Below are 20,039 nucleotides of genomic sequence, written 5' to 3'. Positions count from 1 at the left end.
GGAACAGGCTTCCTATCAATGTGAAGCAGAGATCATTTCTGCATTTATTCAAGTGAAACATGAATTAGTTTTAGAGAGGAAGTTTGTAAATATTTAGCCACCCATGGCCAAGTATGTCTACCCCCGCAAAACCCTTGGCAACCAATATCTATTAAATATTATTGGGAAGCATGGCTAGGCTTAAAAAAGGCCATTTAGGCAATTGCCTAGCATTCTACTGTGATTCTGCTATGATGCTATGATGATACAGTCATTGATATTTGAGTGTGTATCTTAGGGATATGGCCAGTGACTGCATCCTCAATGATTGTTATAGTTTATTAATTAGTAATATCAAAAAGTGATGAGTGGATTTTGATGAAAATGTCATCAACAATTAGCCTTCAAATTTTAGGAGCAAATCCCATAAAATTAGCTCCTTTACCCTTAAAGGAACATCCACTATAGTTGTGATGATAGTTTTCCTTTAATAATTAAAATAAACTATTCTTCTTGCGATGGATTTTATTTGCAGCAGTACCAATGCTGACATTAATAATGTACATGTGTACTTTCAGAATCATATAAGACAGCTTCTGTAGTGGCATATAAGAATTTTAGAGCCAAGGCTCAGCTCTGTAATGTCTCTTCGTTTTTGGTTTTTGGATGTTATTTGTGTTCGTACTGTGCTTTACAAGGGGCCAGCAAGCATATTAGAAGTAGCGCCATTCAAAAGACCACAGTTGATTGTTGCACACTTAATTTGAAGAATAGATTTTTAAAAAAAAATGTTTTTATTTATTTTGCAGGTTACTGATGGGAAATGTGATCATCTTCAGCTGAACAGTTCAGACATAGAAAAGAAACTTAACAAAAAAGTAGCTGATTTGGAGGGATTCCAATTGTACATCGCTGTGACTATGGTGGAGACTGCTAGTGAGAAGTTCTTCCTTTTTGATATTGTTTTTAATAATCTAGCTGCATTGCATGGCTGGGTCATAGTAATAGTCACACCCACTTGAATATCTGCAAATTTCCAGAAATGCTATTCTTTGAGTATTATTATATAGCACTGTAGATAGTGTTTGATAATAAATGTAATATCGCTCTGTTCTTTAGCTGTGGTATGCATTCCTTGTGGTTTAGTTATTTTTATCCCCAGCATACTACATTATCATTCTTATTTAACCCTAATGAAAAGATGAAAACATGTTTAATGATACAGACGTAGGTCATTTCAGCAAACTATTTTAGATGAACATGAATATCAATTAAAACAGAATGTCTAAATGTTGCATTTTGATTAAAAACAAAAATGATTTTTTTTACAAGGGCAAAGTCCTCCAACATCCTAATGTAGGGGATGGTATCCCCATTGCAGCTTATGTCTATATTGCTGTAAACAACAGAAAACCTTAACTTCAGTCAGTGTCCTGACTATGTTTCTTGTAGTCTGGATTCATATACGTTGTTGCCAGTCTGAAAGCAACTGGAAGTGGTATATCCAGAAAGCCCCAAAAGGCACATTGTGCTACATTTTTGCATGTCACAGGTGGGGAAATGTTGCAAGATATACATCTGCATTTATGGCACTGAGGAGACAGATGTTTCAGTGCTACTGGCAAATAAGTTTGACAAATATCCACCATTTCTTCTTCATAAGGGGGCAGCTTCCACAGGCAGTACTAATACTTCAGTTAATTTAAAGAACTGAACAGACATCTGCACGTTTGGTAAATTGCATGATTTGTTAGTATAAGAGAAAGTACTGTGGTATCAGAAAATGATCAGAGGAGAGGTAGACTGCAATACAAAACAAATTTAACAATAAACAAAATAAGTGCTATGTGCAGAGCAAGTTAAATTTGTCACAGCTGAAAGGGTTTACAGAGCAGTTAGGAAAATGAATATTGCATGTAAGACAGAAAAAACAGAAAGCAAGTAAAATGGAAGAAGATGAACCAGTACAGTCCCAGAAAACTAGAAAAGCATGATAACATATAGGTTCATAGGTTCATAGGTTCATACTAGGCTATCTGCCCAAGAGCATTTATAAGCCTAGCCCATAGTTATGTGGCTTTCGCCACCCCTTTAGTTAGAATAAAACTATGCCTATTATTTTGCTGTGCCTCTGTCAAGCAGTGACACTGAAGTAATCCCTGGGGTATATCTGCGATCTCCCATCCATTGGTCAAGATTCCTCTTGCACAAGGCCAGCGAGGTGCTCTGCCTCACATGTACCGGGATTTTGTTCCACAGCATAGGGAGTCTCTGGGTGATGAATCTGTCCCTCCAGCACGTTCTATTAATAGCCGTGTCAAGGTTTAAGTCTCCCGCCCTTGTGGTTCTGAGGGATCTAGATTTTTTGAGGTGAAGCATATTCATCAAATCTGGGTTTGACATGGCCTTATATGTCAGGCACAGGTCACCTCTGAGCAAGCGGTATAAGACTGAATAAAGCTGGAGTTCTTTCAGTCGGGCAGCATAAGACATATTTTTGAGACCCTTTATCCTTTTGGTGAGGAACTTTTGGGGCCTTTCCAGCTGCTGCAGGTGTCGGGTCAGATACATTCCGAATGGGGCATTGTACTCAATCATAGGTCTAATGAGTGATGAGTACAGGGGGACGATGACCTCCCTTGATCTAGATGTGAATCCCTTCATGATCAGGTGGGCAATGTAGAAGGTTTTCCTAACTACTTTAGCAACATGAGTGTCAAACGAAGGCTACTGTCAACCTGGGTCCCCAGATCCCTGATGACTTCTTCTGTGCTCAGTGGATTGCCACCTATATGGTAGCTAGTAACCTTGTTTTTCCAAGGGTATGACTATGCATTTCTTGGCTTAACTTTAGGCCATGGCTCTGGCACCAGTTATCCATTTCTGTGAGGCCCTTCTGAAGGATATCTGTGTCAGATGTGTTTATGTTTTCAGTTTGCAGTCATCTGCAAACTTTGTCAGCCATAACCCTCCTGTGTTTGCTTGTACTTCAGAAAAGTAGATGCCGAACAAGAGTGGACCCAGGACTGACCTGTGGGACACCACTTGTGACAGGCTTTGAGTCTGACATGGCTCCAGCAACTCTGACCCTGTGGGTTCTGTCACTCAGCCAGTTTGCAACCCATCTTGTGATGTATGTGTTTACATTCAAGCTGATGAGTTTTTCGATGATACCTGAGTGGGGTATTGTGTCAAGGCCTTTGCCAGGTCGAGGTAGGCTGTATGGACTGCCTTTCCTCATCAATGGCCTTGGTGACTGTCTCAAAAGTCAACCAAGTTTAAAGGCATGATCTGCCTTTGACAAAGCCAAACTGGGTTGGATCCAAAGTCTGCAAGTTCCTATGTCTTTATTTATGAGTTCCATTATGATCCTCTGCATGGGTTTGTAGATAAGGCTTGGCAAGCTAATGGGACGGTAATTTGCAGGGTCGGTGGGGGCACCGCCTTGTGAAGTGGGACCACAGTCGCCGCGCCACTCCTTGCACGTATCCTGAGGTGAGGCTAAGATTAAACAGCTGTCCTAACTGGGTTTAATTCCTCATTGAGTTGTGGAGCACACAGGACACCATCCGTCCCATGGATGCTGTGTTTTGCCTTGGAGAGCAGTTCTCACCTGGGCTTGGAGATGTTTGGGGGGCTACAATCCTCTGGTATAGATATCTCTCCTTTTGGGGGGGGGGGACAAGTTTGCACTGAACCTGTCAGCCAGTATGTTGGCAATGTGTGTAGGTTCAGTAATCTTCACATCATTTTGAACTAATTCTGAGCATATCTGGGAGTTTCCTCCTAGGTTTCTAACATAGCTAAAGAAGGCCTTATGATTGTCTTTTGAGTCCTTGGCGATTTTTCTCTCAAAATTTGCCTTGGATGATTTTATGAGCGCTCTTAGTTTTTTACTTATAATGATCAAAGGTGTCTTACCTTTCAAGGATTTTGCTCTATCTTGTAGTAGCTTCCTCCTTTTGTTGTAGAGCTTGTTTATGGCTGGGGTCCACCAGACTGGACGCTTGCCTTTGGTACAAAGAGTCTTAGTTTTGTTTGGGATTGCCTGATCCATGCAGTCCTGTAGGTGCTGGTAGAAGGCATTTGTAAGTGATTCAGCGGTTTGAATAATGTTTACCACTGGCTCAGGGCCTTAAAGGAGACCACACTAGTTTTTAGAAGTGTGAAGTCGGCTTTTGAGAAGTTTTTCACTGTGGTCTTTTATTTCAGGTGGGGCGGGATGAGGACCTCCAGCGAGATTAGTTTATGATCTGATCTCACCAGTGAGGGTATACTTCGGTGTTGAACATTGTGATCCCATGTTCGTGATGATGAGATCAAGTATGTTTTCTCCTCTTGTGGGGATGGTGACTAGTTGTTCCATGGCATTTGAGTTTATGAACTCCAGGAACCTTTGGGCTAGAGTGTTTGGGCTTGAGTAGTGTTCCCAGTCTATATTAGGGTAGTTGAAGTCACCTAGTATGATGGTGTTTGGAGATACATTTATCCCCTCCAATGTTTTCAGGAAGGCCATGTGAGGTTCCTGAGTTTGAGAGGGTGGCCTGTAACATGCTACAAATTGCAGAGCAGTCTTGCCTATGGTTAATTGCACCTGGATGGTCTCCGATGCATCGTGCATTGCCACCAACCTTGAGGTGTGGGTGTCCTTTATGAATATGGACACCCCCCTCCTTTCTTGGTGTTGTCCGGATTTTAGGTTCATATGTTCATAGGTTCATACTAGGCTATCTGCCCGAGGGCATTTACAAGCCTAGCCCATAGTTTTGTGGCTTACGCCACCCCTTTAGTATGGGGAACTATACCCATTATTTTGCTGTGCCTCTGTTGAGCAGTGACACTGAGGTAATCCCTGGGGTATATCTGCGATCTCCCATCCATTGGTCAAGATTTCTCTTGAACAAGGCCAGCGAGGTGCTCTGCCTCACATATACCGGGATTTTATTCCACAGCATAGGAGTCTTTGGGTGATGAATCTATCCCTCCAGCACGCCCTATTAATAGCCATGTCGAGGTTTAAGTCTCCGCCTTGTGACTCTGACGGATCTAGATTTTTGAGGTGAAGCATATTCATCAAATCTGGGTTTGACATGGCCTTGTATGTTAGGCAAAGGTCACCTCTGAGCAACTGAATAGAGCTGGAGTTCTTTCAGTCGGGCAGCATAGGACAGATGTTTGAGACCCTTTATCCTTTTGGTGAGGAACTTTGTGGCCTCTCCAGCTGCTGCAAGTGTCGGGTCAGATACATTCCGAATGGGGCATTGTACTCAATCATTGGTCTGATGAGTGATGAGTATAGGGAGACTATGACCTCCCTTGATCTAGATGAGAATCCCTTCATGATAAGGTGGGCAATGTAGAAGGTCTTCCTAACTACTTTAGCTACATGGGTGTTGAATGACAGACTACTATCAACCTGGGTCCCCAGGTCCCTGATAACTTCTTCTGTGCTCAGTGGATTGCCACCTATTTGGTAGCTAGGGGTAACCTTGTTTTTCCAAGGGTATGACTATGCATTTTTGGCATTTAACTTTAGGCCATGGCTCTGGCACCAGTTATCCGCTTCTGTGAGACCCTTCTGAAGGATATCTGTGTCAGATGTGTTTTCTACTATGGCCCAGTTTGCAGTCATCTGCAAACTTTGTCAGCCATAACCCTCCTGTGTTTGCTTGTACTGAAAAGTAGATGCCAAACAAGAGTGGGCCCAGGACTGAGCCCTGTGGTACACCACTTGTGACAGGCTTTGAGTCTGACATGGCGCCATCAACTCTGACCCTGTGGGTTCTGTCACTCAGCCAGTTTGCAACCCATCTTGTGATGTATGGGTTAACATTTAAGCTGATGAGTTTTTCAATGATACCCGAGTGGGGTATTGTATCAAGGCCTTCGCCAGATCGAGGTAGGCTGTATGGACTGCCTTTCCTCATCAATGGCTTTGGTGACTGTTAAAAAGTCAACCAAGTTTAGAAGGCATGATCTGCCTTTGACAAAGCCAAACTGGGATGGATCCAAAGTCTGCAAATTCCCTATGTCTTTATTTATGAGGTCCATTATGATCCTCTCCATGGCTTTGCAGATAAGGCTTGTCAAGCTAATGGGCGGTAATTTCCAGGGTCGGTGGAGGCACCGCCTTTGTGAAGTGGGACCACAGTTGCAGTGCGCCACTCCCTGTATCCAGAGGTAAGACTATGATTAAACAGCTGTCCTAACTGTGGGTTTAATTCCTTGAGTTCGTGGAGCACACAGCCGGGGACACCATCAGGTCCCATGGATGCTGTGTTTTTGCTTTGGAGAGAGCAGTTCTCACTTGGGCGTTGGAGATGTTTGGGGGCTGCAATCGCTTGGTATAGATATCTCTCCTTTTGGGGAGGGGAGAAGTTTGCACTGAACCTGTCAGCCAGTATGTTGGCAATGTCTGTAGGATCAGTAATCTTCACATCATTTTGAACTAGTTCTGAGCATATCTGGGAGTTTCTCCCAGGTTTCTAACATAGCTAAAGAAGGCCTTATGATTGTCTTTTGAGTCTTTAGCTATTTTTCTCTCAAAATTTGCTTTGGATGATTTTATGAGAGCACTTAGTTTTTTACTTATAGTGATCAAGGGTGTCTTACCTTTTAAGGATTTTGCTCTATCTTGTAGTAGCTTCCTCCTTTTGTTGTAGAGTTTGTTTATGGCTGGGGTCCACCAGACTGGACGCTTGCCTTTGGTACAAAGAGTCTTTGTTTTGCTTGGGATTGCCTTATCCATGCAGTCCTGCAGGTGCTGGTAGAAGGCATTTGTAAATGATTCAGCGGCTTGAGTACTGTTTTCTGCCGCTCGGGGCCTTAAAGGAGACCACACTAGTCTTTAGAAGTGTGAAGTCGGCTAAGTTCTTTACTGTGGTCTTTTATTTCAGGTGGGGTGGGATGAGGACCTCCAGCGAGATTAGTTTGTGATCTGATCTCACCAGTGAGGGGTATACTTCGGTGTTGAACATTGTGCTCCCATGTTCGTGATGATGAGATCAAGTATGTTTTCTCCTCTTGTGGGGATGGTGACTAGTTGTTCCATGGCATTTGAGTTTATGAATTCCAGGAACTTTTGGGCTAGGGTGTTTGGGCTTGAGTAGTGTTCCCAGTCTATATTAGGGTAATTGAAGTCACCTAGTATGATAGTGTTTGGTGATACATTTATCCCTCTAGTGTTTTCAGGAAGGCCATGTGAGGTTCCTGAGTTTGTGAGGGTGGCCTGTAACATGCTACAATTTGTAGAGCAGTCTTGCCTATGGTTAATTGCACCTGGATGGTCTCCGATGCATCGTGTTGCCACCAGTCTTGAGGTGTGGGTGTCTTTGATGAATATGGATACCCTCCTTTCTTGGTATTGTCCGGATTTTGGGCCGGAACGCATGATAAGAGGTAAAACCTGATAGTGCTGGGGTGCTCTCAGGAGCCTTGAACCAGGTTTCTGTCACTGCACAGACATCGATGTTCTCCATACTGAGAAGGGCCTCGAAAGTGCATTTTGAGATTTAGACTTCTGGCATTGAGCAGCATCACCCTTAGTTTTTTCCTTTTTGTGTTCTAGGGTGGTAGGTTTAGAATTTGAGCCTTGCCTAAAAAGGCACTATGGGGTGGCAAGAGCCTTTGCCAATATCCGGAATCCCAGGGTGACAGGTGCCGCCCTTTAAGCAGCGTGGCTTGTCCAGCATGTCATCCCAGGCAGACAGACATTGTATCCCCTTTGAATGACACCAGAGTTTAAGCCAATTGTTAAAGCTGATCATCTTATCTCTGTATTGTGGCATCATTCTTGGTGAAGGTAGGATACTGCTCAAGGTCAGGGTCATACCTGCCTGGGCTACATAATCAGAGAGCTCCTCAATGTCTCTTTTCATGTAGTCCAAGGAGGTATGTCTCAGGTCGTTTACACCAGCGTGGACAATGACTGAGTCAGATTTGTACCTGCTGTTGAGAGACCTGAGTGCTTGCGTTATGTGGCGGATTCTAGCCCGACAGGCAGCTTACTGTGACCTTCTCCTTACTCAGTCTGGTGAGCGGGACGCCAGTGTGTCTGACTATGGAGTCACCAATGACTAGTGTGTCTGGCATTGTGTTTGGCCTTAAGGGCTGTGACTGTTTGACACTCTGACTGTGAGGTCTATGTGTTGCAGGTGTTGTGTTCTGAGGTGGTGGTTGTTTGGGTGTCTGCTTTGGTGGCCTCTGCTGTTTTGGTAGATTTTTGATCAGAGCCGAGTATGTCTTTGTGTGTTTATGTGTATGATTTGAGGTTGTGATGGTACTATGTGAGACTGGGTCTATAGTGTGTGTGGTAACCTTCTCCTCCTGACTGGTCTTGCCAGTCCTATGTTGAGAGAGCTCAGCCTCCAGTTTGGCCGTATAGTTGCATCTCTCGCATGTATTTGTGTTTTGTGGGAGGAGGAGAGGGTTGTTCAGGTACATGAGGCAATTGTAACATTGCCTCAATATTCCCAGGTTCACCAGCTGAGCAGGAGAGGACACAAGCAACTGATCCTCGACATGCTAGAAGGACTAGACAAAAAACTTTAAAAGAGATTCCGGGGACGTGGGTGACCGAGAAATGGGGTTTGCCTTTTGGGGTGCTATCTATAAGAGTGCCGTATCAAGGTAATAAGTACTGTAGGAGCAAGTGCTAGGTTTAACAGATAGAGAAAAGTCTACTTGGAGTCAAGTAGAGATGATCTTTTGAGGTATTAGAGAAAGTGCTAGTAACAGGGATGCTTAAAGGTAAGATTGAAAAGAATGCACTCTGCAGTGTGCACTAGAGAAGTTAGATATGAAAGTAGGTAACTTGAGTTTTACCTGTTTAAAAAGTTAAGGTTTAGTGGAGAGTTACTATTTTTAAAACAGTAAGATGGACTGAAAGGTGGTTACTTTTGTATTTTGGTGCTATGAAATACTGTAGGATGGCCAATAAATTTAAATAATTGAAGGGTGGGATTTCAAAAGTGATGGTTTTGTGATTACTCACATAAGCCAGTGAAAGTAGAGAGAAATGAGATATATGGTCAGATTAACATAAGAGGCGGGCAACTAGAAAGACAGTAGTATTTTTCTGCCTGTCTCAGAACAGAGAGCTGTGGTCTCTTTTGAAGTTTTAATATGCTGTTAGAACAGAATGCAAGCAAAACACAAGATAAAGAAAACAAACTACAGTATTCAAAATATAGAAAGGCAATACAGAAATACAAAAAATAACAGCAAACTAACCTTTCCTTCACAGCAAAGTGTAGCAGAGTCTGGATGAGCCTTTCTGGTAAAGCTCTGAAATGTTTTAGTTTACTCCTTAAATAGAAATTTTAGTTCCTAGCTCCAAACCCTCTGTTAACAAGTGATTAACCTTAAGTGACCTCTTCTGTCTTATGAATGAGTCCTTAATTAATCAGTTCTTATTTCTGCCTGACTCAGAACAGAGAGAGCTGTGGTCTCTTTTGAAGTTTTAATATGCTGTTAGAACAGAATGCAAGCAAAACACAAGATAAAGAAAACAAACTACAGTATTCAAAATATAGAAAGGCAATACAGAAATACAAAAATAACAGCAAACTAACCTTTCCTTCACAGCAAAGTGTAGCAGAGTCTGGATGAGCCTTTCTGGTAAAGCTCTGAAATGTTTTAGTTTACTCCTTAAATAGAAATTTTAGTTCCTAGCTCCACCCCCTCTGTTAACAAGTGATTAACCTTAAGTGACCTCTTCTGTCTTATGAATGAGTCCTTAATTAATCAGTTCTTATTTCTGCCTGACTCAGAACAGAGAGCTGTGGTCTCTTTTGAAGTTTTAATATGCTGTTAGAACAGAATGCAAGCAAAACACAAGATAAAGAAAACAAACTACAGTATTCAAAATATAGAAAGGCAATACAGAAATACAAAAAATAACAGCAAACTAACCTTTCCTTCACAGCAAAGTGTAGCAGAGTCTGGATGAGCCTTTCTGGTAAAGCCTAAACAATGATGGGGTGCAAAGCTTTGATTCATAGATTACTACTCGGCTAACTACCCTTGTGGGCTATTTAAAGTCTAGCCAATTACCCCATGTGAGAATCAAACCCTGCACCTTGTGTCTGTAAGGTAAACACCTTAACCATTATGCATGATATGAGGTGAAACCTGATAGTGCTGGGGTGCTCTCAGGAGCCTTGAACCAGGTTTCTGTCACAGCACAGACATCGATGTTCTCCATACTGAGAAGGGCCGCATCTTGAGATTGAGACTTCTGGCATTGAGCAGCATTACCTTTAGTTTTTTTAGTGTTCTAGGGTGGTAGGTTTAGAATTTGAGCCTTGCCTAAAAAAGGCACTATGGGAGTGGCAAGAGCCTTTGCCAATATCCGAAAGCCTAGGGGTGACAGGTGCAAGCCGTCCCTTGTGAAGCAGCGTGGCTTGTCCAGCATGTCATCCCAGGCAGACAGACATTGGATCCCCTTTGAATGACACCAGAATTTAAGCCAATTATTAAAGCTGATCATCTTATCACTGTATTGTGGCATCATTTAAGGTGAAGGTAGGATACTGCTCAAGGTCAGGGTCATACCTGCCTGGGCTACATAATCAGAGAGCTCCTCAATGTCTCTTTTCATGTAGTCCAAGGAGGTATGTCTCAGGTCGCTGACACCAGCGTGACAATGACTGAGTCCTTGTACCTGCTGTTGAGAGACCTGAGTGCTTATGTGGTGGATTCTAGCGCCCGACAGGCAGCTTACTGTGACCTTCTCCTTACTCAGTCTGGTGAGCGGACGCCAGTGTGTCTGACTATGGAGTCACCTATGACAAGTATGTTTGGTGTTGTATTTGGCCTTAAGGGCAGTGACTGCTTTGCACACTGATTTTGTTGTTTATGTGTTGTTTGTGTGGTGTATTGAGTTTGCAGTTGCTTGGGTGTCTGCTTTGGAGGCCTCTGCTGTTTAGGTAAATTTTTACTCAGAGCCTCCGAGTATGTCTTAGTGTGTTTATGTGTTTGATTCAGTGGTGTGGTTGAGTTATGTGAGACTGGTATTGTGGTGTGTGAATATACAGACGTTCTACATATAGTGTGGCTATAAGCACAGTAGAAAGAATTACATACTGATTGATTGACTGCATGAACACCGTGGAAAGAAAACTCATTGCTCTAAAGTTAAAAAAAGAAATAAATTAATTTGTAGCTGAAGAAAATGCATGTTAGAACCAGGTTATGACAGAAAGTTGCTCATGCGTACATTATTTTTTTCTTTTCTGTTTTTAGTTGTGCCACTTCTTTATTTTAATGTATAGTTTTTACACTATATTGACATAGTACTTTACTGAAGGACTCTTTTGTAGTTTTTCTTTTTATTATTATAATGCATTGTTTCATCAAACGTAATATTATTTTTATTTATTTTACATTTGTTTACCGGGAAGGTACCGATAGAGCCATAATGGCTCGTTTTCAGCAGAGGCCCTGGGAGAATAGCTCCAAGCAGATATTTACATACAATTACACAAGTTTAACAATAGAAATGATAATAAACAAAGAGACAGAGGACAACAATTTAAATAAAAAATATGACATTCTGCACAAAACTTAGTGAGCTTAGGAGTGCCTAATATACAATATGACTAATAGTTTTACCCATTGTAACCTGTTTCGATTGCTAGCTTATTGCTAAAGGTTATAGAAGGTGAAAGTGAGAGAGGGAGGAGACAGAACATGATTAGTCGAGATACTAGGTGGTTAGAATACTAGGAGGTTAGCATGGGTGAGAGAGGGAGGAGATAGAACATGATTAGTCGAGATACTAGGTGGTTAGAATACTAGGAGGTTAGCATGGGTGAGAGAGGGAGGAGATAGAACATGATTAGTCGAGATACTAGGTGGTTAGAATACTAGGAGGTTAGCATGGGTGAGAGAGGGAGGAGATAGAACATGATTAGTCGAGATACTAGGTGGTTAGAATACTAGGAGGTTAGCATGGGTGAGAGAGGGAGGAGATAGAACATGATTAGTCGAGATACTAGGTGGTTAGAATACTAGGAGGTTAGCATGGGTGAGAGAGGGAGGAGACAGAACATGATTAGTCGAGATACTAGGTGGTTAGAATACTAGGAGGTTAGCATGGGTGAGAGAGAGAAGAGATAGAACATGATTAGTCGAGATACTAGGTGGTTAGAATACTAGGAGGTTAGCATGGGTGAGAGAGGGAGGAGACAGAACATGATTAGTCGAGATACTAGGTGGTTAGAATACTAGGAGGTTAGCATGGGTGAGAGAGGGAGGGGTTGCTAGATAAGAATACTAGGTAGTTTGATTAAAAGAGGAAAAGGGGATGGTTAGATAGAATGAATAAGCAGAAAATACAGTCTTGGTTTAGAAAGGGGTAAAAGGGATGATACAAGACAAAAGACATGATATCAGCCTGGGGTGAGACTGGTACATAGCCACTTGTAAGGTGATCTTTCAAAAGTTGTTTGAATGTGGGAGTACAGGTGGTATTTAGGATTTCTTGTGGTAATGAATTCCAAAGTGTAGCTATTCTGTTAGAGAAAAGGGAGTCTCCAAAGCTGTTATTCAATTTGGTTACTTTTAGTAGGTTTTTATTGGAGGAGCTTAAGGTATGAGCACAGGAATAAGGCTGAACCAGGTCTTTGAGAACAGGGCAGTTTTTAGGGTGGTGGAAGATGTTACGGGTAAAGTTTAATTGGTTAAAGGTAAGCAGGTTGGGGAGTTCAAGCCATTTTAGGTGCTGCAGTGCTTTGCAGTGGTGTGTTTTGAATGGTAAGTTTGAGATGAATCTTGCTATCTTATTGTAGCATCATTCAAATCTGCTTAGATCAGTTTTATGGAGGTTTGTGAAAATGGGGGTTGCGTAAAGTAGAGTAAAAAGAAGGTAAGTTCTGGAAAAGGCATGTCAGGTGGCATGAGTGAGGTAAGGTTTGATACGGTAGAAAAAGTCTAGTTTGATGTGAACTTTTTTGATAGTTATTGCAAGGTATTTGTCAAATCTAAGTTTATTATCTATACTGACCCCTAGGAGCTTGGTTTGTTCTACTGGCTCTATTGTAGTATTGTTTTAGGAACAGATGGTAAATGGCAATGGGGGGGTGGCTAATTCGTTACTAGTAAAGAGCATTAGTTTAGCTTTCTTGGGACTGAGAATAAGCTGAAAGTCAGACAAAAAGTTTTCTAAGTCAGTGAGGGTAGTCTGAGTTATGTGATGGAGTTTGTGATTGGATGGGGCTGAGCAGATGAGCGTGGAATCATCCGTATATTGAATGATGGTAGCATTATGTGTAGGCGATGATAGTTTATATGTAAAGGTAGAGAAAAGTAGTTGGCCTAGTATGGATCCCTGTGGTACACCTATGGAGACAGGTAGAAGAGAAGATTGTTGATTATTCCATTTTGCGGACTGTTGCCGGTCAGTTAAATAGCTTTGAAACCAAGACAGAGCTGTAAGGGATAGGTTAAGGTCAGCAAGTTCAGTGAGGAGTTTCTGATGTGAGACCATATCCAAAGCTTTTGACATGTCAAGGAATACAAAGGATACTTGGAGATGATATTTCTGAGCTGGTTAGCAGTATTAGTAAAGTTAAGTAGTGCAGTGGTGGTGCTGTGATTTGGATGAAAACCATGCTGGGATGAGGACAGTTAGTTGTTATTAAGTAGATAATGAACTAGCTGTGATTGGATGCATTTTTCTTGGATTTTTGTAAAAGGAGAGAGAATGGCTAAGGGATAATAGTTTTTAGTTCGGTAGAAGTGCCCCCTTTGTAAAGAGAATTTTCCATAATTTAGGGACATATTGTTTGGCAATGGACTGGTTGATTAAGATGGAGACAGGAAAGGAAATGGAACCTGTAGCTATTTTGAGAAAGTCATTGGGAAGTTGATCTGTGGCTAGACCTGAGGGTTTTAGTTGTCATAGCAACTTCCTAATGCTACTGGGTGTAGAAGAGCTGGGTAGGGGTTGGAGAGTTAAGAGAAAATAGTAAACAGTTCGGAAAGTGCAGTTAGGACAAAGGTTTGTGAAGGCAGATTCAATAATAGGCAAATAACACTGATCAGAACATAAAACAAATAGTTCTTTAAACACAGTAGATCAAATATAACAATATGCACTTTTAAAAAAGGCTTATACAGAAAAATATCAACAATAACATAGGAATATGAATAGTACTGCCTCAGAGATGCAAAATTCCAATGTAAATAACAGTCGGAACAGCAAATACCAAAAAAATAAACAATGCTAGTTCACAATTAGCTCACAGCATGGCAGCACTATACAACTGCAGTGGAATAAACTGGAAGCTAAGACATATCAGTTACAAATACGTACAACAGAGTTTTACCACTCGGACTATTCTAGAAAAGCTAGATAAACTGTATAATGAGTGTTCCGGGAATGAATTAAATTTTAAGATAGCATTAGTTACAACCAGACAGTACTAGATGACTGTATAATGACTATTCCAGTATTGTGTAAATCTTACAATAGGATTAGCCATCATCGGACAGTACTAGAAACATATATAGTCTTGTAACAGTATAAAGCAATCAGCCAAATTTCGAGGTAGGAGCTAGCAGAATGATAGACCACAACATTTGCTATACTACTACGTTATTGAGAAGAAATTGGACAGTTTTCAGAAATATAACTCAAATTTACAAATAGAGTAAGGTTGGTGCATAATATAGGAAAAAGCTGCCATGCTGACCACACATCACCTTGTCGGCAATGTGGTGTAGTGAAGGGGAGAGTGAAAAAATGGCACTGAACAACAAACTAAGGTCTTTAAACTGCGTAATGCAGTATGGGTAGGGAGGCAGAAAAGGGAAACAAGGTAAAGGTAACCTCGGCTAGGAAATAAGTGTCAGTAGGTTTTACAGGGTGATTTCTATGGGTGCAATGCAGGATTCAAGTGGGCAAAAACTAGTTAAACAACTTGAATGATATTGAAAGGACCTAGGTTCTGATTGTGTTTATTATGCAGAGACAATCAGTAAGTGAATTAGTTCTTTCCTTTTACAACAGGATAGTGGGGAGAGTGGGGCAGCCTATGTTATGATATCCTAGTGAGTAGGGGTAAAATTAGTAAAAGCAATGGAGGCTGAAAAAAAATGAAACAGATGGCTAGAATCAAGTCAAAGTAATTTTCATAGAGGTAGTGATCTTGGTGTAGGTAGAGAGCAAGTGAGAAGAGGGAAAAGTTAGTAATCATTGAAACAATGACGGGGGGCTGGTTAACAGTATATGCGGAGGTATATAGAAGTAATACACAGCTTGTGCATTATATAACAGTTAACCAGTTTTAAAACATACAGATACTGAGGTGCTGAGGTTCCGTAAGGCCAGTTAGTAGGAGCGCACAAGATCAAATAGTGTTAGATTGTGGTCGCAGGGTTTCCTTGTTGGTTGGGAAGCATAGCAGGGTGTTACAGATACTGAGGTGCTGATGTTCTGTAAGGTCAGTTAGTAGGAGTACACAAGATCAAATAGTGTCAGATTATGGTCGCAGGGTTTCCCTGTATTTTGGGAAATACAGCAGGGTGTTACATATACTGAGGTGCGGAGGTTCCATGAGGTCAGTTAGTAGGAGCACACAATGTCAGATAGTGTCAGATTGTGGTTGCAGGGTTTCCTTGTTGGTTGGGAAGCACAGGAGGGTGTTACAGATACTGAGGTGCCGAGGTTCTGTAAGGCCAGTTAGTAAGAGCGCAAAAGATCAAATAGTGTCAGATTACGGTCGCAGGGTTTCCCTGTATTTTTGGGAAACACAACAGGGTGTTACAGATACTGAGGTGCTGATGTTCTGTAAGGTCACTTAATAGGAGTACACAAGATCAAATAGTGTCAGATTATGGTCGCAGGGTTTCCCTGTATTTTGGGAAGCACAGCAGGGTGTTATAGATACCGAGGTGCTAAGGTTCCATAAGGTCAGTGAGTAGGAGCGCACAAGATCAAATAGTGTCAGATTGTATAAGAATAGTGTCAGAAGTATAAGAAGAAAAAAAAAAAAAAAAAAGTAAACAATTAGATATTCTTGTAGAAAGATGCCTGAACTAACTTTGCTTCAGTTTAGGTGTTGATAGGCTTAGTCAGTCATACCTGATCATATCTAGACCCTACAAGCTTGAAAACTGAAGGGATCCTCTTACCTCTGACACTGAATCTTTCTCTATACCCTTGTATGTCATCAGTTTTCTTTCTACATTCTTACAATGTCTGTTTGCCTTTAAGTTTATAGCTGTATGTATCCCTAGCTAATATTTCTCATTCATTCTAGCTACTGTTTCTTCTCCAGATGTGTTCTGCTTTCTTGGATTTTTGTTTTTGATGCAGACTATTATTCATTTCTGTTATAAATATAAGCTGCCATTGTGTTAGACCCTTCCTCAGGTCATCCCAAGTCTATTTTTATCCTTGTGTGTATCAAAACTGCTGCATTGCTTTGTATCATAAGTACAAAGGTAATTTTTCTTCCATCTGTTTGTCAATAATCAGCCATCTTTAAGGTCTTCCTTCTGTGAATCCATGCTGCTCTTGATCTTGTATCTTAATGACTTTGGGGCATTAAAAAAAACATTTCTTCCTTCAGTTGTGATTATATGGTTTTCTCTACAGCTGATACCATTCTGATCCACTCTAATGACTTTTTGTTTAGGCAACAATTTCATCTGTCTTCTTCTAGTCTTCATAAGTCTCCACTAATTGCCTATGAAAAGGTTAATCAGTGGTGTTACCATATCTGATAATGGGGTCTTCCCTTGATGAGTCCATTACTCAGGTATGTTTCTTCTGTCAATTTATTTATTTGTCGCTGAATCTCTCACATTCAGATGTGCATGCAATTCTAACAGTACATTTTGTGATGTCACATGCCTCAGTAAGGTAAAATAACTGGGCACTGAATCTGACAGTTTTTAGTATCCCTTGAAAAGTTCAGATCTTGATCATAACATTCATTGTGGAAAACATTTCACATGCGGTGTTGGGTCACTACATCATAGGCCAAATCCCAGACCAGTCCTGTCTTTATTGTTTAGAAGAGAAACACAAAATGAAACAGCTTCCTGAAGACACACCACAAATAAAACTTGGCCTACATTGTAACTCGCAAGATGACACCAGCTGAGAATGCCTGGCACAGGGCCTTCTGGGAATATCCCTTTCAGAGCTCTAGACTTATGTCAGAGTACTGCTAGGAGACAAAAAAAGCTAATAGTAGACATCATTCATTTCATTTTGGGCAAATATATCATATCATATCATATACAGACTAAAGACAGAAGTCTGGGATACCCACTAAAAAGTGACTAAGTAGCATATATTACCAAAACAGATAGTAGTCAGATTTAAACTAATTCATATTAGCTAACTTTCATAGTCTCACTGGCAACATATTACAGTACGGGACTATCCTCTAAGAAAACCAAATAACTGAAGCATCGATTCTAGTCAGTGTTTTAATAAGTCTGAATGTAATTCTGTAGTTGGACTTCTCACACATGTTCTCAGTCATCCTAAAAAGATATATGTGCATATCATAGATCATCTTATACTGTATGGTAAGTCAGTGAAAATAGGTCTAAGTTTTGCAGTCTGTGGACCTGACTTAGATATGCTAAACCAGTGATCTATGTGACAAATCTCTGAATATTTTCTGTTTTTTTTATAACTTGGTATGTAACTTGTCCCAGAATGCAACACCATATTTCAGTTTTGTTCTTTTCAAATGAAAGTATAAGTCTATCATCACCAGCTGTTTCTATTTCTGTTTTTATATACCTGCACATACTTCCCACTGACTTTAAAAATTGTTATACATTACATGTTATTATGAAGAAAAAATATTACAAGTTGAGGTTGATCAATTTTTAATATATGCATGTTGATGAATAGGGACACCATTTTTCTTCTAATTTTTGTAATAGCATAGCCATTTAAACTCTCTCAATTAACTTATCCATATTAAATAATACTGATATTGGCCTATAGTATTTTTGCTTTGGTTTTATCCCTTCTGTTATCATAAATGGATCTCTTAACTATGCCCTTGAGATGACCTCACAGTACCCATACAGTTTCCTTGCCCTCAGCTAGTGAGGAGTTAAAATCACAGTCACACTTTCATGAACAATGAAACGCCTGAGAGAGATTCACCACTAGTAGTTACCTTGATGGCCATCACAAAAGGTCTGATGGGTTTCAACACTGTCATAAATGACCATTTCTTATATTCCTCCAAGAAAGAGCTATACTCGGGGACCATGGCAACTTCAAAGTTTCTGGAATAGGCCCAGTCTTTGCTATTCAAAGCAGAATTAGCTGTTCTGCCTACCTGGAGGTGAGGAAAACAATTGTACTCTTACAGATTCTTAGTGGCAAAGGCAACAGGTGGCTATCATCCTGAAATGCAGAAGCGTCAACAAGCATATCTGGTATTTCAGGTTCTAGATGGTGACTAGCTAGGGGATCACTCTCCTTTTGCTGCTGTCCACCCAGTTATGATCACTGGACATGAATGTTTTTATTACATCACTGTCATTGGACTGTATAAGAGATTATTTAGATTTGTTCTGGGTGGGAGTTACATTTAATGCAAATTTCTGTTATTTGGTATCTCTTTTATGCAGACAGAGTGCTTACCAAGCAGCTAGCCACTGTGTCAGAATTCTTACCCCATCTGCATGACCAGTTATTAGCTACAGCCAGTAACATCCATGGAGTAGGAGCTCCATTGGATGCAGTCTGTGTGAGTCTTCACAAACTTGGAAGAATTGCCTCTGATCTAATCTTAGAGGCCTGCCTCTCTGCCTTCATCAGTATAGATCTGGAGACTCCACAGTGGTGGTCATTTCTGTCTGGGAAGAAAGCCCCAGGTTTTACATTCTTGGCAGAAAAAGGTAAAAATGCAGAGGGTGCAAACTTTAAACATTATGAGTCTTCTAAGTTGCCATAATATTTACTGTCTGTTTTGCACAACTGAGGATGTGGATGTTGTAATGGACTGGCATGTACCAGTGACTTCAGAGTCACCAAGTGGTCAAGTATTTTATTCTGTTGTGCCTTGAAGTGATAGTTAATCATTAGAAATATAAAAATAGGACATCCATTCCACAGCTGAATCTATAGTGGGTTCTGACATTTGATGCATTACTGGTGGAGAAGGACATCTCGGTTCCCCAATGGTTTAAGTAAAGTGACCACTCCTGTATGTGGCACTGGGGACTATCCACCTGGCAATAAAGGTGGTGGAGTAAAATCTGAATGTATGTGCCCTCTTTAGTCAGTCTGAACCCAAATCCATTGTGTGCTACCTGAAGAAGCAAGTGTACACAAATTGTACCACCTCTGAAGAAAAGCCATGTATTTCTGGAAATGAACCATAGATATGATCATCACTTTCAGATATGCACATCCCATGGGAAGTGAAGATGGTGGAGTATTAAAATATCTACTTCTCTCTTCCAGGACTTCTTTGGGAATCCTGTCTGGAGACATGTTTTTCAGGATGGCCACATCTCAGACAGTGACCTTTATCCTTTTGGGAGAATGTTGTCCTCCCTCTCGGTATTTTCTTCAGTGCAGGAAGGTTAGGTAGCTGACAGTGTATCCATTATTCATTCAGTATTATGGGATACGCCTGTAGTCATTTTCAACATCTCCTATAATTCAGTGCTTATCTCAAAATTCACAGAATGATAAAAGGTGATCCCTGTTGCCATCTTGGTGGGCTAGAAGAGTGTAATTTTCATTTGTATGCCAGTACAGAAAATCCTTTCTGTACAAGTCAGAAAAAATACCTTTAGTTTAGGCAACAACCAGCTCCATTTCAGGGTGTGGACCTTGGTTTAGGTCCTACGATCTCACTAGTTTACCAGATTTGGGTTTCAGAAGTGACTGTGTCTGTAAGTAAGCTTTTCACCTAGGAGATGTACTTTTCTAATGGGAACAGGCTCATCATTTGGACAGAGAATTATCCAATACCATCTCAACCGATTAGTATGCAAATGGTTCTGCCCCATATATCTGTATTATTTTTCCTTAGTTATTTGGCAGCCATGGTACCTGTGTCATC

The 20,039-nt window shown here is 40.9% G+C and overlaps 1 protein-coding gene across 2 annotated transcripts in view; it reads left to right on the top strand.

Moving 5' to 3' along the window:
* Positions 1–20,039, top strand: part of C4B (complement C4B (Chido blood group)) — an 876,141-nt gene that overhangs the window by 83,925 nt on the left and 772,177 nt on the right. For both annotated transcript variants that reach the window (XM_044083184.1, XM_044083183.1), the window contains exon 9: positions 789–915. In XM_044083184.1, coding sequence (XP_043939119.1) covers positions 789–915 — 127 coding nt within the window. The remainder of the gene's footprint in view (positions 1–788; positions 916–20,039) is intronic.

Source organism: Protopterus annectens, chromosome 9.part0 (genome assembly GCF_019279795.1).
Source record: "Protopterus annectens isolate FY-2018-M chromosome 9.part0, PAN1.0, whole genome shotgun sequence".
In the NCBI taxonomy this organism is placed as follows: domain Eukaryota; kingdom Metazoa; phylum Chordata; order Ceratodontiformes; family Protopteridae; genus Protopterus; species Protopterus annectens.
The sequence above is the reverse complement of the archived record's forward strand: the minus strand, read 5'-3'. Positions and strand labels throughout refer to the sequence as shown.